The 18,523-nt window shown below is 36.6% G+C and overlaps 2 protein-coding genes and 1 pseudogene across 6 annotated transcripts in view; 2 read left to right on the top strand and 1 right to left on the bottom strand.

Moving 5' to 3' along the window:
• The window catches only part of ZNF790 (zinc finger protein 790), a 95,219-nt gene extending 86,835 nt beyond the window's left edge, over window positions 1-8,384 (top strand). For all 5 annotated transcript variants that reach the window (XM_059906251.1, XM_059906253.1, XM_059906249.1 and 2 more), the window contains one exon: window positions 4,244-8,384. In XM_059906251.1, coding sequence (XP_059762234.1) covers window positions 4,244-5,922 — 1,679 coding nt within the window. In that variant the 3' untranslated portion in view covers window positions 5,923-8,384. The remainder of the gene's footprint in view (window positions 1-4,243) is intronic.
• LOC132354345 (zinc finger protein 345) overlaps window positions 1-18,523 on the bottom strand; it is a 78,093-nt gene that overhangs the window by 37,887 nt on the left and 21,683 nt on the right. The window lies entirely within an intron of this gene.
• LOC132354362 (small ribosomal subunit protein eS4, X isoform-like) lies at window positions 16,701-17,482 on the top strand (annotated as a pseudogene).

The following is an 18,523-nucleotide window of genomic DNA, read 5'->3' as shown; positions in this document are numbered from 1 at the left end:
GAACTGCCCTCCTATTTTTTTCCAGTCTTTATGATTGAGTCTCTAAACTACTAACATAAAATTTGTAGACTTCTTGAATGAGTTTTTGTAGAGCATTCAGCTTAGTTTTCATGAAAACAGACAACCTTTCTCTCATATTTCTTTACATAATGTTATTAAAAAATATAAATAAAATATCAGGAACAGTTGGTATAAACAGGTTTGGAAGCAAACAGCTGATTCATGGTAAGCACATGGGCATCCTAGAGGTAGCTACTACTTGAATGCTTTTGTATATTGTGGACATTAATCCTTGTGTTTTCTTAAGGATTGGAGGGCATTGGTTCATATGGAGGTCAGGAACAAAATAAGTTTCAGTGTAGCCTCACTAAAAATGGGTCATTTTTGGGCTTCCCTGGTGGCGCAGTGGTTGAGAGTCTGCCTGCCAGTGCAGGGGACACGGGTTCGAGCCCTGGTCTGGGAAGATCCCACATGCTGCGGAGCAACTAAGCCCGTGAGCCACAGTTACTGAGCCTGCGCATCTGGAGCCTGTGCTCCGCAACAAGAGAGGCCGCGATAATGAGAGGCCCGTGCACCGCGATGAAGAGTGGCCCCCACTTGCCACAACTAGAGAAAGCCCTCACACAGAAACGAAGACCCAACACAGCCATAAATTAAAAAAAAAAAAAAAAAGGGTCATTTTTAATTAAAACCTTCTAATAATTTAATAGGATAAAGGCTATTGATTTCTAGTGAGGACAGATATTTCCCCTGAGTTGTTTACTGATATGCTACTCATATTTATTCAATAACTGTCTGCTCTGTGCTTGATTTATCTGTATCACTTGTTGGCTTAATACTTTTTATTTTTAGTGTGAATGGGCATTCACATAAAGAAAACACTAATACACTAGTGCCTAGTTAGAGTGACTAAAATGATATTTGTTTTCTTTAGGATTTTAGTTTTCTTTTATTTTGGTCCTAAAATTTTTATTTTACAACTTAATTGAAGTATAATTGGAGATAATAAACTCCACATATTTGAAGTTACAATTTGATCTGTTTTGACATGTGTATGTATCCATTAAATTATCACTATAATCAAGACAACAAACACTTCAGTCATTGCCAAATTTCCTTGTGTCCCTTTGTTATCCATCCCTTCTTCCACCTCCATCTGAAAGAAATCACTAACTTGGTCTCTGCAACTTTAGTTAGTTTATATGTTCTAGAATTTTATATAAATTGACTTATACAGTGTATACTTTTTGGCCTTGTTTCTTTTGCTAGCATAATTTTCAGATTCATCTGTTGTTGTGTGTATCAATAGTTTATTTTTTATTTCTCTGTAGTATTCCATTCATGGGTATGCTGTAATTTATTTATTCATACACCTGTTCATGGACATTGTTTTTAAGATTCTCAGCCATTATCTTTTCAAATATTGCTGCTTCTTCCATTCTTCTCTGTGTAAGTTTCCACTTACACTTGTGTTTAATCTCCTAACTGAATCTTCTATGTCATAATGCTTCTCATGACTTTTCCAATCTTTTTCTCATAGAATTTTTCTTTTGACCTATATTGGTTTCTTGTTCTCTGATGAAATGATCAATTTTATGTTTTAGCTTCTTGAGCATAGTTATTTTTAAACTCTGTCTCGTAAGTCCAATATCTAGAATCTTTATAGGTGCATTTCTGCTATCTATTGTTTCTATAGTTTCTATATTCATGTTGTCTGGTTATTTCTTTAATTTCGTGCCAGACACTGTTTGCAAAATGTGAAACTAATCACTAGGATATCTTCCTTTATAGAGAATTTCTGTTCGCTTTTACCAAGTTCTGAAGCATTTTTGTTATCTCAATCCGTTGCCCTCCTTGGTCACTGGGATAAATTGAAACTGAGCTGTAGTTCCTGTGTAGGTCTACCTCTGTTTTACCCACATTCCTAGGTTATGGTCCTTCAGTTATAACTCATCATGAGAGATGTTTAGGACGCCCCCTGTAGACAGACCCTAGATACCAATCTCTGTTACTTTAGTCTTGAGAACATGTCATATGTTCTATCAGTCTCTAAGCCAAATGCTAATACCAGTACAAATTCTTTTTTTCTTTTATTAGAGTATAATTGCTTTACAATGTTGTGTTAGTTTCTGCTGTAGAACAAAGTGAATCAGCTATGTGTATACATATATCCCCTCCCTCTTGAGCCTCCCTCCCAACCCCCCCAGTACAATTTCAATAGTAGAAATTGGATAGGCCCTTCAGCATATTCAAATAGTAGCAGTTGTAGTATTTTCTTGCTTTGTTCTTCTATAATATTTTACCAATAAATTTGATATCCCATGGAGATTTGGTAAAGGTCACTTGAGAAACGGCTTGAAAGCATAAAATCGAATGGATGAGCAATACTATAAACTCAAGAAATAAAACAAAAACACCTTGGTTGGGATCATCTGACAAAATATGACTTGACTAATAAGCACAGTGGAGAAAATGAGCAGGGCAAAGTATTTAAATGTGCATAGGCAAATGGAAGAATGAGTAAGTAGGTATGATTCCATTTCTCTGAGCTAGCATGGATATGCTTTTGTTTCCTCTTATCTGTACAGAAAGTAATGTGGAATTATGTGTACTCGTTTCAGTAGATATGGAAGGGATTAGACAATGAGGTGTATTACATTTCTATCACATGATGCCAATTGTGCTTCCTGATCCCTGATTTTTGTAATATTATCCTTTACTCCCTCCTATAACCGCCCCCCTTTGCTTTTTTTTTGACGTGTAGTGTATTTTTTTTTAATAGTAATCTTTTATTTATTTATTTATTTTTATATTTATTTTTGGCTGTGTTGGGTCTTCGTTTCTGTGTGAGGGCTTCCTCTAGTTGCGGCAAACGGGGGCCACTCTTCATCGCGGTGTGCAGGCCTCTTCACTGTCGCGGCCTCTCTTGTTGCGGAGCACAGGCTCCAGACGCGCAGGCTCAGTAGTTGTGGCTCACGGGCCTAGTTGCTCCGCGGCATGTGGGATCTTCCCAGACCAGGGCTCGAACCTGTGTCCCCTGCATTGGCAGGCAGATTCTCAACCACTGCGCCACCAGGGAAGCCCCTGTATTTTTTTTTTACAGAATTTTTTTTAATACCTAACATGTGCTAAGTGTTGATTTACCATACTGGGTAAAACATTCTTAAGTCTTTAATTTGATATCCCATGATTGGGGTAGTACCTGCACTTATTTTTTTGTTGTTGTTGAACTCCTCAGATGAAATTGACCTGAACAAAACTTTATATATATATATTTAAAGTTTATTTATTATTTATTTTTGGCTGTATTGGGTCTTTGTTGCTGCACGTGGGCTTTCTCTAGTTGTGGCGAGTGGGGCCTACCCTTTGTTGCGGTGCGTGGGCTTCTCATTGCAATGGCTTCTCTTGTTGCGGAGCACGGGCTCTAGCCTCGTGAGCTGCAGTAGTTGTGGCATGTGAGCTCAGTAGTTGTGGCGCATGGGCTTAATTGCACCGCAGCATGTGGGATCTTCCTGGAACAGGACTCAAACCCATGTCCCCTGCATTGGCAGGTGGATTCTTAACCACTGCACCACCAGGGAAGTCCCTGAGCAAAACTTGATATATTTAATCACCTGCCTCAGCTTTTTTACTTCCTTTAAATTTCTATTTATTTCTTGCCCTTTTTTCATATTGCCCAGAATTTGAGAATTTGTTAAGCCATTCACATTTCATGTGCTCTATTTATTTTATTTTATTTTATTTTATCTTATTTATGTTTTGTGGCTGCGTTGGGGCTTTGTTGCTGTGCGTGGGCTTTCTGTAGTTGTGGCGAGCGGGGGCTACTCTTCGTTGCGGTGCACAGCTTCTTATTGTGGTGGCTTCTCTTGTTGCGGAGCACGGGCTTTAGGCTCACGGGCTTCAGTAGTTGCAGCACATGGGCTCAGTAGTTGCGGCACACGGGCCCTAGATCGCGTGGGTTTCAGTAGTTATGGCACATGGGCTCAGTAGCTGTGGTCGTGGGCTCTAGAGCGCAGGCTGAGTAGTTGTGGTGCATGGGCTTGGTTGCTCTTCGGCATGTGGGATCTTCCCCGACCAGGGATCAAACCCGTGTCCCCTGCATTGGCAGGTGGACTCTTAACCACTGCGCCACCAGGAAAGTCCCTGCTCTATTTATTTTAGGATTTACTTCTTATATCTACATTGGAAATTTTAGTTCTTTTTGAATAGTAAAACAGTATGAATTTGTTTTCTTGTTTTTCAGACATGCAATCCAGGTGTAAGACCAAGGCATCACCAAAAAATGATATTTTTGACAGAGGATTACCTCAGTGGGAAATAATGGAAATTTGTAAAAAACATAGCCTTGAATGTATATGTTTTAATGGTGATTGGGAAAGCAAAGGTCAGTTTGAAACACAACAGGAAAACCAGGAAGAATGTTTTAAGCAGATGATACTCACCTGTGAAAAAATTCCCACATTTAACCAGCACACAACTTTTAATCTACTTCAGAGACTTAATACAGTAAAGAAACTGAATGAATTTAAAGGGTGTAGGAAAGCATTTTGTTCTGACACAGACTGTATTCAACATCAATTAATTCACACTGGTGGAAAATTTTGTGCCGGTAAGGAATGTGAGAAGACCTTTTTTCCTGATTCAGAACTTACTCAATATCAGACAGTTTGCACTGCTAAGAAAACATATGAATGTAAAGAATGTGGGAAGGCTTTTAGTTTGCGCTCAAGTCTTACTGGTCATAGGAGAATTCATACTGGTGAAAAACCTTTTAAATGTAAGGAATGTGGGAAGGCCTTTAGATTTCATTCACAACTTAGTGTCCATAAGCGTATTCATACTGGTGAGAAATCTTATGAATGTAAAGAATGTGGCAAGGCCTTTAGTTGTGGCTCAGACCTTACTCGACATCAGAGAATTCATACTGGTGAAAAACCCTATGAATGTAATGATTGTAGGAAGGCCTTTAGTCAGCGATCACATCTTACTAAACATCAGAGAATTCACACTGGTGAAAAACCTTATGAATGTAAGGAGTGTGGGAAAGCTTTTACTCGTGGCTCACACCTAACTCAACATCAGAGAATTCATACTGGTGAGAAATCTCATGAATGTAAAGAATGTGGAAAAGCCTTTATTCGTGGTTCAAATCTTGCTCAACATCAGAATGTTCATGTTGGTAGGAAACCCTATGAATGTGAGAAATGTGGGAAAGCCTATATCTGGAGTTCACACCTTGCTCGACATCAGCGAATTCATACTGGTAAGAAACCTTTTGAATGTAAGCAATGTGGGAAGACTTTTATATGGGCCTCATACCTTGCTCAACATGAGAAAATTCATAATGAGAGAAAACCGTATGAATGTAAGGAATGTGGAAAGACCTTTATTCATGGTTCAGAGTTTAATCGACATCAGAAAATACATACTGGTGAGAGAAACTATGAATGTAAGGAATGTGGAAAGACCTTTTTTCGTGGTTCAGAACTTAATCGACATCAGAAAATCCATACTGGAAAGAGATCATATGAATGTGAAGAGTGTGGAAAAGCCTTTCTCTGGGGTTCACAACTTACACGACATCAGAGAATACATACTGGTGAGGAGCCTTACGTATGTAAAGAATGTGGGAAGTCTTTTATCTGGGGTTCACAACTAACACGACATAGGAAAATTCATACTGATGCAGAACCCTATAAATGTAAGGAAAGTGGCCAGATCTTTAGTCACCATTCTTATTTTGCTGAACAGAAAATTCACAGTGGTGAGAATCTTTATCAATGGAAAGATTATGGGAACACCATTAGTCATGACTCATACTTTGCTCAACACCAGAGTATTTACACTTTTGAGAAATCCTATGAACGTAAAGATTTTGAGAGGGCATTTTCTCCAGACTCTCACTTTATTTCACTCTTGTGAAATCTTGTGATATAAAAATGTAGGAAAAATCTTTATTCATGACTTGTTAATTGATGTCAGTTAATTCCTTCTTTTGAGAAAGCCTGTAGTGTAAATAACATTGGAAGACCTTTTGACAGAGCACATGACACACTCAACAGCAAAGAATTCCTAATGCAATCTATATTAATAGAGGAAAGCTTTACTGATTGGTTATCAATTATAGAATATCAGGGTAAAGTCCTACAAGTAAGATGATAGTGTGAATCCCTTCTGAATCATTCTCAAAAGATTCTTCACATCATTGATATTATACTGCATAGAACTGAAGTCTAACTCATGTAGGGAAACTTTCCATCACTACTTAAATCTTGTTGCAGTTCCACAAAATCACACCAAAGGTGAATTTGTGTTTTGTAATTAATCTGGAAAAGCCTTAAGCTGTGTCATACAACTTATTTGGTATGTCTTAGTTTCAGTACCTCTTACCTCCTAATTTTTTGGAAAGTAACTTAATACTATGTTTGCTTACTTATTAGATTGTAAGGGTTAAATGAGTTTGAGGATTTAAATGACTTAATGACCATCATTAATAATAGTATTAGCCCATTTCTATGAGAGGAAGACCTTAAGAGATTATAGACAAATATGCCATCTGTATGTATGTCTTATTGAACAGCAGAATGTTAATTCTGAAGAAAAACTGGTAAAATCGAATGAAGCAAAGAAAGCTTTGATTCAGTATTAATTTCATTTTCTACATAAAAAAACTCATACTATAAAGAAAGCCTTATGGTTTTCATGAAAGTGGGATTGTTGAGTGCTCAGCATTTTTTAAGGCATTTGGAAGGGATTTGTTTCTAACAAATTTCTAAAGCCAAATGGCATAATCCATTTTATCTCCACAATTAAATTTTGGAAATTAGAAAATAGCCAAATGAATTCTGACCTCTTGGAAGTTTAGTGCTACATATATAAACAATTCTCAGATTAATGAGTAGATCAAAAGTGAAATTACAGGCAATTTGGATGTGAATGATAATGAGACTCCTGTAAATCAAATCCTATGAATGTGGCCATAGCACTTCTCAATGGAAATTGCTCTGTGTATAAAACCAAGAAGATTGAAGGCAGTTTATTTCTTGTCACCTCTGTATCTCCAGCTCTTAGAACAGTGCCTGTCATATTCTGGGGTCCAAATATTTATCAAGTTAAATAATAATTACTCAAACAAGCTAGACTAAGAGCAAATGCCTCCAAGTGAATTGATGGAAAGATTTAATGAAAATAATGCAAAAATCATGGAATAAAGAACAATACTAAAGGATTTTTATTTTAAATCAAAAGTTTCTTTGAAGAAAATTATTATTTACTAGACTTTGGCAATGCCTCCACATTTTAAGAAAGGAGAAATGTGATATAACCATATGTTTAGAGGAATTTTTAAAGGTCATGTAAATATATATAAACTATTAGACACAAATTTTTAAATGTAGAAAATAAAGTTTATTTTCTAGGAAAACATTATCTTAAGTGATTAAAATTTGAGAGTAAATAAAAAGGGCTAATTGGAAGAAAACTTTAAAAAAAAAAAATGGAGGACCAGATAATTGTATAGGCTACCCCCTGAAGGAACAGAAAATCCTATGGAAAAATTGTTCACTCATGCTAAAAGACTAAATAACATAATTCTGATAATAAAATTAGATGTAGCCCTTGAACAACATATTCCAGAATAATTTCATTCATGAACATAAATGAAAAAAAACAATATGATAGTCAAATGATATTTACTCAGAATGTTTAACCTCTGATCTGGATGGGTGGTAATTCTACAGTTTAAACAACAGCAAAATATGATGAAAATATAACCTTCTCAGTTTAGTACTTAATAAGTTTATTCTATGTGCATTTTCTTGGTACCTTTTAGTATTACATGAATTAAGGAATAGTGAATATATGGACATATATTTAGCATATTTATAATTCAGTTATTTAACAGTAGTTAAACAGTATTAGGGGGGCTTTCCTGGTGGCGCAGTGGTTAAGAATCCGCCTGCCAATGCAGGGGACACAGGTTCGAGCCCTGGTCCAGGAAGATCCCACATGCCGCGAAGCAACTAAGCCCATGCGCCACAACTACTGAGCCTGTGCTCTAGAGCCCGCGAGCCACAACTACTGAAGCCTGCAAGCCTCGAGCCCATGCTCTGCAACAAGAGAAGCCACCGCAGTGAGAAGTCCACACACGGGAACAAAGAACAGCCCCCGCTCGACGCAACTAGAGAAAGCCTGCGCACAGCAACTAAGACTCAACACAGCCAAAAATAAATTAATTAATTAATTAATTAAAAAAAAGAAACAGTATTAGGGAACAGTACTTCCCTCCAAATTATTGTCTTCTATGGAATTTCACAACTCATGGGAAAAATAAAAAATTTTTTTGTTATATTGCTTTATTATTAATAAACAAGCTATTTCATTCATGCTGACTAAACTTTTTTTAAGGTGACAAGTACACTGAGAAAAATAACATTTAGAACTTTCTGGACATCCATATAAAGATAAGTATGAGATATTCCGTTTTCCTTTGGCCTGGACTGCCTTGTTGAGTGTATTATCTACTACTCCTATCTCCTTCATGGTGAATTTCTGGATCTCCTTGAATGCCTGAGGTACGTGCTTCTTGAGCTCCACTCCATTGATATGTTTGTGAATATTGATAATGTCTTCTCTAGCCTATCCTATAGATGACAGAAAGCCCTTAGTTTTTCCCTAACCACCCTTCTTCTCAGGAGCCATTTTACTACAACCATGTTGGAAAACAACTTGTTATAATTAGTCTTAGTGCATCTGGATAAAATGTAGGGAATAAAAGTAGATTCATTCCTGGCAGTGTAAAGCAGGATAAATTCCCAGCTAATCAAGAGATCTAAATATCCAAAAGGGGGGAAAAAAGAGAAACTTAACAAGTACTGTGAGAAAACATGAGTGAATTCCTTTATAACCTTGGAATTGCAATATCAATAACTATGAATCAAAAATCCAGTAGAAATAAGGAGGGAGAAGTCAATTTTCTGTAGGACTAAACCAATATTAACAAAGATACAGGAAAATTACAAATTGGAGATATTTGCAACTATATCACGAACTAATAACCATAAAGAGTCTAAAAGTTGAGATAAGAATATAAGTAACACTACATTGAGATACCACTTCATACCAATCAGATGGACAGAAATCCAACAAGGTATTAAAATGTTCTATTGGCAAGACTGGAAAAACAAGGACTCTCACATTGCTGCTGAAAATGTAAAACGGTACAACTCTTATAGGAGGGAATTGAGCAATGTCCATGTGTAATCTCTATGTATATCCCATAAGACCCAGACCCTTGCTTCTATCCTAAAGATACATTGGTAAAATTATAAAATGTGGTATGCACAAAAATTTTTAAAATACTATATATAAGTGCAGCAGACTGGAAACAATCCAGATGTCCAGCATAAACTGGTTTAATTAACATATTTATGTAACAGTGGAATATCGTGCAGCTGTATACTTCTATGGAGTGATCTTCATGATAGGTTAAATGAAAAAATAGGTAAGTGGAAAATAATATGTATATTATGCTAACATTTGTGAAAGGAAGAGAGGAGTACTATATATACCTATACTTTCAAAAAGAAAGTGAAACAACAGTTGGGCGGGAGCAAGGATGGAAGGTAGTTATCTTTGGTTGAACCTTGTTTTATATTTTTACTTTGGATCCATGGAGATACTTTACATACTGACTTTTATTTTAAAAAAGAAGTCAAAGGGGAAATAGCAATCCTAATATCAAAACCAGTGAATTTGATTCACCATCAGCTTATTACATAACAATGTAAAGAAGAATAATTTCAAATGATGTTAAAATATTTTGACGTAGTAGGAGAGCTATATCTCAAGGACAAAGAGAAATACAAAGAAATCTATGCTTGCTTTACTAGCCTTTTGTTAATGGTAATATTGATATTATTGTAGGTGAGTCCAAAATTAAGTACATAACAATTTCATGAGGATTCAATTTTTGCAAAATAAAAAATAAAGAAGTAAAATGCCTGTAGTCTTTCATGTGAATTGAAAGTGTGCATTTCCTACCTCTGTCCAATGAAGGAGTCTAAAAACATTAGTGACATGGAAGCAGTGAGCACCATGTTTTCATGTGTACAATCTGTGGTTCCTAAATTCTGTTTTCTATAAAAAGAAGCAAGGGCTCCTTGGAGAAATGGCATATGAACAGGTCACGGGTAGGAGATGTATATATGATTATCCTGACATATCTTTTATGCCTAAAAGCAAGAAAGCTGTCAAAGACTGTAGAATCATGTCAACCTGAAGGAACTGACCAAAGGTAGGATAATCTGAGCATGTAAAAGCTATTGCAGTGGACTGAAACAGTGATTGTAGGTAAACCTTCCAAATTCAAAATGAAAAATTTTTTGATAGAACCTTTTATGGAGCTTGCCAGAGTACCAGCTTATTCTGAAAATTTGATAAGGAAAGGAACAAAAGTAAGCATTTATCATTTTTATACACACACACACTACAAATCAGGGAAAAAAGAATATAGAGCTACTATAATTCTCCTTTTTGCAAGTCTTGAGACTATAATCGATATTTAATATTTCCTTCAGATACTTATTTCATGTTCCCTTTGCTAACAGCATTGCAGATTATATTCCCTCCGTCCCTTTTTTTGTCCAAGATTTTATTATAAAATTTTCAAACATACAGAAAAGCTGAAAGAATATTACAGTAGACCTCATATGCCCACTGCCTAGACTCTACCATTAACATTTGTACTTTCAGCTGGGAGTTATTGTTGGGTTGACACCTTTGTTCCTGAAGGGTCTGAGCTATTCATCCTGTCTCTTTGGAGTTGCTATTGTAATCCATTAATTTTTACCAGTGAACATGGAAGTACTAGAAACACCACAGAGGATTTCTCTGGGTTCCAAATATACTCTTTCCTGCCTCCTTTTTGATAATCAGGATGATTTTCTGTGGATGTCATTCTTTGACATCTTTCCCTTGCCTTTTTGTCACTGTTATAAGAGCCCCAAATGGCAAAATGGCAGATTCAGTTATAAGGTCATTGGAGTCATTCTGTCCCCTAGCAGAAGGTTCCTTTGGAACTAAGAATTGAGAAATAGCAAAGCCCAAAATAGGAATGGAAAGCAAAAATATTAGTGGTTGGGTATGAACACTAGTTACTGGGCCTGGTGAGATGTAATAATGAAAGGACCTGCTCTGTTCTTTGTTTCCTAGACCTATCCTGATTTTTTGAGAAAGAGCAACATCCTGAACAGTACTCCAACCTAAACAAGGGTTTTTTCCTGCCAGATGGCACCATAATTAAGTTTACAATTACTTATTCTACCATTCTATTAAGACAGACTACTTTGGGTTGATGGGATCCATGGTAAGACAGGTAAATCTCATTGTCATGTCACCACTACCTTATTTATTTTGCTTTAAAATTATGTATTCATTTAGAACCACTGTTACATGGGATTATAATGATGGTGAATAATACATTCAGTAAGTCCCTCAATGGTGGATAGTAATAGAAAATCCTTAATTAATCACCTGTTTCTCCTCCACCCCATATGGCCATCATGTCCCCCTCCAATACTGACTATACTGAAAGTGTAGTCAGTATATCACCAAAAGGGTGACTGGCCTTTTCTAGAGAAAAGTGACATCAGGCTTCTGTTTAAACGTTTGCAGGTTGGGCACTCAGCAGTGGCAGTATCCAGATTAGCCTTGTTGAAAGGAAGTCAGTGTTCCTATGTATAACCTCCATCCCTGCCATTCATTACAACTGAGTGAATGGTAGTGGAGCTGGGTAAAGAGGTTGACTGACATTCTATCTACTTCACTGGAGTCTTCTCTAAAATGGATGCACTTTGGTGAGCATTCACATAGCACACAAATATCTTCATACTCTGTGCTTATGAAGAAATATAATGCTGCAGAAGCCTATGGCTCGGCCAACATAACATGGTCAAGTTTTCTTCCTTAGTCAACTGATCATGTTGCCCATGGGGCTATAGATGTTATCTGTGGGAGAAGTAGCAATGAGAATAGATGCCACATGGGAGTCTGAGCCAATTACTTGTGAAACTGTATCTTCAAAAATTAATGATGGACTTCTGCACGCATCCCAGATGTCTTGAAAGAACAAATAATACCAACTTCATGGTGAATAATTCGACATGTATGGTCATGTATTATCCTCTGGTTAGCCATGCAGTATCTCTTAGGGTAAAATAGGCATCTGGAAGAGGTCTTGTGTTTGCTTCAAAATTCTAGGGTTCTTCTCTTGGTTCTCCTATTAAGGAAAGAAAGAAAATTAAAATTTAGAAATACACATTTACAATAGCATTAAAAATAACTGATAGGAATAAGTATAACAAAAGACCTCTACAGAAAACAATGAAAGCATATTAAGAGAACATTTCAAAGACTTGGATAAAATGAGCTCTTTACCCCAGTACTATGTTAAAGAATCAATGTTGTAAAGTTGCTTGTTCTCAAAATTGACCTAGAGATTTAAGCAAACCCAATAAAAAAAAATGACAACAGGAATTTTTCAAAACTTAACCAGCTAATTTTAAAATTTATATGGGAATGCAAAGGGTCATGAATAAGAAAGACAAAGAATAAGAACAACAGGGAAGAACATCCTATCATATATTAAGAAATAAATGTATAGATAGTAATACAGGATGGTATCATGCATATGGATAAATAGACCAATGGAACCAAACAAGGATGTCAGAAATAGATCCATTCTTATAGGACCACTTAATTAGTTATAAAGGTGGCAATACAGAGCTCTGGGGAATGAACACCTCTTCAGTAACTTGTTCTAGAACAATTGAGTATCCATATAAGAATGCAATCAAGCAGTCATGGAATAATACATGGAAATGAATTCCAGATGGATTGATGATTTAAAAGCAAAAGACAAAATAAAACTTTTACAACATAACATCTGAGAATGTTTCATAACCACAGAGTACAGTATAGTTCCTAAACAAAACATTTTAAATTTAAACAAAGGAAAAGTGTGATATGTTTGCATTAATTTTATTAATCCTGTTAATCAAGTCACCATTAAAAGACTGAACAGTTGACTGCTTCTGACCAAGATGGAAAAATTGGCCAGATTTACTTGTACAGCTGAAATAACTAAAAAGGTGAACAAGATAGGTGAAACAATGGTTTTCAAGACATTGAACATTTTTAAATGTTCAATTCCAATGAAGGATGATGATCCCTGAGAGAAGAAATGAGATGACCCCTATGATTGCACAGTTTATAGCTGGGAGGGGTAACCAAGGTGGAGCCCAGTGATCTCTTAGTGTTGAAATGGGATGAGGAGCCCAATGAAGCCAATGTCATCGGAATTTACAGGGCAGAACATCAAAAAGGTGAGAATTACACAAAGATTTCCAGAGATCTGCAGAGAATTTCCCTTAAGTACTCATCAATACATTTATGTGAAAAAACTACCTTAAGCCAGGGAAAAATTACCACCTGAAAGAATTGGAGGGAACTTACACAGAGCTCATAGAGGTCTAGGAATAATTCCTGCTCTCAACAGCCGAAGTGGAAAACCTGAGACTTCACATAGGATCAAGTAGAGTACTCAAAGGATTTTACTTCAGTTGTGGGGAAATTTTGCCATAGACTAAGCCCTACTCTGAGGCCATCTGACAAAGCTTAAAAGTGTACCTCAAAAGGATCAAACTTTCCAAATAACGGCATCACAAACAAAGATAAAAAATATAGGTATACAAAAATATGCAGCACGTAACAGGGCAAAATTTATGTCTGGTATCCAATAAAAAAGTATTAGGCATCCAACATCCATTAATGAGAGGAACTCAGCTAAGAGGAAAAGAAGGAATTTCCTCGATCAATAAAGAGTATCTGAAAAGCCAACAGCTAACATCATACTTAATGGTGAAAGACCTACTACCAGGAACAACAGAAAGATGTCTGGTCTCAACACTTATACTAAGCATTGTATTAGAGGCTCTGGCCAGTGCAGGGGGAGGGGGGAAGTATCCAGATTGAAAGGGAAGAAATAAAACTACATTAACAAATGTGAATGTCTATATGAAAAAACTTTGATGGCATCTACAAAAAAAGCTGCTAGAACTAATAAGTGAGTTTAGTGAGGTTGCAGGATAAGGATTAGTATACGTAAATTATTTTCTATGTACTAGCAATGAACAATCTGAAACTTGAATTTTAAAAATGGCACTTAGAACACCTTCAAGAGCCTTAGATACTTAGTGACAAATGTAGAAAAAGTGCAAGGTATATACCATGAAAATTAAAGAACACTGCTGAGAGAACTTAAAGAAGACCTAAATAAGCGGGGGGAGAGAGAGACTATGTTCAGAGATTGGAAGACTTCATACTATTAAGGTGTCAGTTCTTTCCAAACTGACTTGTAGATGAAATGAAATTCCAACCAGAATATCAGGAAGCTTTTAGCTTTTTTTTTTTTTTTTTTTGTGGAAACTGATTCTAAAATACACGTGGACATGCAAAGGATATGAAACAGGCAAAACAACTTTGAAAAATAATAACAAAGTTGAAGGACATGGACTACCTGACTTTGAGACTTATTATAAAGCTAAACTAATCAAGATTGTGTGTTATTGTAATCAAGATAGACAAATAGGTCAGTGGAACAGAAAAGAGTTCAGAAATAGACTCAAACATGTATATGGACAACTGATTTGTGGCAAAGGTGCAAAGGTGGCTTAATGGATAAAGGTCTTTTCAACAAATAGTGCTAGAAAAAATGAATATGCATATGCAAAAAAAAGCTTTGGTTTATACCTCACACCATATTAAAAATAACCAAAATTTATCATAGATATAAAATGTAAAACCTAAAACCATACAACTTATAGAACTTTGGGTTAGGCCAAACTTTCTTGGGCATTATACTGGAATTTAAAGAACAATCTGATAATAATTCATGAAAATTGAAAATTTCTGTTCTTCAACAGACACTTAAGAAAATGAAAAGGTTAGCCACCAACTGGGAAAAATATTTTCCAGTCATACTTGATAAAGGATTTTAATATGAAAAGAATTTTCAGGGCTTCCCTGGTGCCGCAGTGGTTGAGAATCTGCCTGCTAATGCAGGGGACATGGGTTCGAGCCCTGGTCTGGGAAGACCCCACATGCCGCGGAGCAGCTGGGCCTGTGCGCCACAGCTACTGAGCCTGCGTGACTGGAGCCTATGCTCCGCAACAAGAGAGGCCGCGACAGTGAGAGGCCCGCACACTGCAATGAAGAGTGGCCCCCACTCGCCGCAACTAGAGAAAGCCCTCGCACAGAAACGAAGACCCAACGCAGCCAAAAATAAATAAATAAATTTATAAAACAAAAGAATTTTCAAAACCCAATAATATACTCCAATATAAAAATGAGCAAAAGATTTGAACAAATATATAACCAAAGAACATATACAGATGTCAAATAAATGCATCTAAAGATATTCAACATCATTAGTCATTAGAGAAATGCAAGTTAAAACAGATAAGTAAATATTATGCCACCTATTAGAATAGTTAGCATTTAAAAAACTGAATATACCACATGTTGCAAAGGATGAGGAAAAACTGAATCTCGTACATTGCTAATGGGAATTTAAATAATACAAACACTTTGGAAAACATTTTGACAGTTTTAATTAAAAAGTTAAACACACATAAATAGGAACCAGAGTCTCATAACCTAATACTTCAAATGTCAAGGAAACAATTAAAAAATTCTTCTTATACCGAGAACCAGGAAAATCTAAATGTGAGTGGGAACAAACAGATGTAATTATCTGATAATGAGTTAAAGCTGCTGTCGTAAAAATGCAACAAGCATTTGAAAACACTCTTGAATCAAATGAGAGAGAAAGACTGAGAGGGAATATCAGGAAAGAAAGAAAAGATACAAGAAAGAACCAAATATAAATATTTGAACTGAAAAATACAATAACTAAATTTTAAAAATCACTGGGATGGGCACAGTAGCAGAATGGAGATGACAAAGAGAGTAATCAATTAACTTGAAGATACATCAAAAGAAATTATCCATTCTGAACAATAGAGAGAAAATAGATTGAAAAAAAAAAGTGGAAGCTCTTAGACCTTTGGGACAACAATGAAAGATCTAACATTCGTATCGGAATCCCAGAAGGAGAGGAGAAAAAGCAGAGCTGAAAATATATTTGAAGAAAGAGGGTTTAAAAACTTCTCAAGTATGGGACTTCCCTGGTGGTGCAGTGGTTAAGAATCTGCCTGCCAATGCAGGGGACATGGGTTCGAGCCCTGGTCCGGGAAGATCCCACATGCTGTGGAGCAACTAAGCCCGTGCACCACAACTACTGAGCCTGTGCTTTAGAGCCCACGAGCCACAACTCCTGAAGCCTGTGCACCTAGAGCCTGTGCTCTGCAACAAGAGAAACCACCACAATGAGAAGCCCACACACCACAACAAAGAGTAGGCCCCGATCACCGCAACTAGAGGAAGCCTGTGCACAGCAACGAAGACGCAATGCAGCCAAAATAATAATAATAAAATAAATTTTTAAAAAGTGTTCTTCGTTAAAAACATTTCCTAAATAAATAAATACATACATACATACATACATAAATAAATGGCCTAACCATCACTTATAATTTCACTCAGAAGCGAAATTGCTGGCTCTTTTCATGCCCAGCGTAGCCATGGCTCATGGTCCCAAGAAGCACCTGAAGCGCATATCAGCTCCAAAGCATTGGATGCTGGATAAACTGACTGGTGTGTTTGCTCCTCATCCATCTACCAGTCCCCACAAGCTAAGGGAATGTCTCCCCCTAATCATTTTCCTAAGGAACAGATGCCATAACGGGAGATGAAGTAAAGAAATTCTGCATGCAGCGTTTTATTAAGATTAATGGCAAGGTCCGCACTGATATAACCTACCCCGCTGATTTTATGGATGTCATCAGCATTGACAAGACTGGAGAGAATTTTCATCTGACCTATGAAACCAAGGGTCGTTTTGCTGTTCATCGTATTACACCTAAGGAGGCCAAGTATAAGTTGTGCAAAGTGAGAAAGATCTTTGTGGGGACAAAAGGAATCCCTCATCTGGTGACCCATGATACTCACACCATCTGCTACACTGATCCCCTCATCAAGGTGAATGACATCATTCAAATTGATTTGGAGACTGACAAGATTACTGACTTCATCAAATTTGACACTGGTAACCTGTGCATGGTGACTGGAGGTGCTAACCTGGGAAGAATTGGTGTGATCACTAACCAAGAGAGACATCCTGGTTCTTTTGATGTAATTCATGTGAAAGACGCCAATGGCAACAGCTTTGCCACCCGTCTCTGCAACGTTTTCGTTATTGGCAAAGGCAACAAACCATGGATCTCTCTTCCCCATGGAAAGGGTATCGGCCTTATCACTGCTGAGGAGAGAGACGAGGCTGGCGGCCAAACAGAGCAGTGGATAAAATGATCTCTAGGTGACATGATTGGAAAAGTCTTTGTACTTAATTAAAGATAATACCACATTTTTTTTAAAAAAGTGAAATTGCTGGATCATATGGTTTTTATTCTTTTTTTACATGAGCATTTACCAGCTGTAAGTTTCCTTCTTTATGGTGCTTTAGCTGCTTCCCAGTTTTGTTGTGTTGGGTTTACATTTTCATTTATTTCAAAGTATTTTCTCATTTTTCTTGTGATTTCTTCTTTGACCCATTGGTTGTTTAAGACTATTGTTTAATTTCCACATATTTGTCAATTCCCCACATTTCCTTCTGTTATTCATTTCTAACTTAAATCCCATTATGACTGGAGAACATTCTTTGTATGATTTAAATCCTTTTAAATTAATTAGACTTGTTTTCTAGCCTAAAATATGGTTTATCCTAGCAAAAATTGCATATATACTTAAGGAAAATGTGTATTTTGCTCTTATTGGTTGGAGTTTTCTATATATGTCTGTTAAGTCTAGTTGGTTATGTTGTTTAAATCTTCTGTTTCCTTGATGGTCTTCTGCCCAGTTGTTTTATCCATTATTGAAAGTGAACTGTTGATATCCCCAAGTATTATTGTTGAATTATCTATTTCTCCCTTTAATTGTCAGTTTTTGCTTCATATATTTTGACATTTTGTCTTTAAGTTTATCCATATTGTTGCAGGTGTCAGAATTTCCTTCTTTTTAAAGTCGGAATAATATTACATTCTATGTATCTGCCACATTTTGTTTATTCATTGATCTAGTGCTGGACACTTGGGTTGCTGGGTTATGTGCATATATGGTTTTTTTGTTTTGTTTTGTTTTGTTTTGTTTTGTTTTTGGCTGTGTCAGGTCTTAGTTGCAGCACGCAGGATCTTTGTTGAGGCATGGGGGCTCTTCGTTGTGGCACGTGGGCTTCTTTCTAGTTGTGGAGCACAGGCTCCAGGGCACGTGGGCTCTGTAGCTATGGCACGTGGGTTCCAGAGCCCATGGGTTCTGTAGTTTGCGGCATGCAGCCTCTCTAGTTGAGGTG

The sequence above is a fragment of the Balaenoptera ricei genome, chromosome 19, assembly GCF_028023285.1.
Source record: "Balaenoptera ricei isolate mBalRic1 chromosome 19, mBalRic1.hap2, whole genome shotgun sequence".
In the NCBI taxonomy this organism is placed as follows: Eukaryota; Metazoa; Chordata; class Mammalia; order Artiodactyla; family Balaenopteridae; genus Balaenoptera; species Balaenoptera ricei.
The sequence above is the reverse complement of the archived record's forward strand: the minus strand, read 5'-3'. Positions and strand labels throughout refer to the sequence as shown.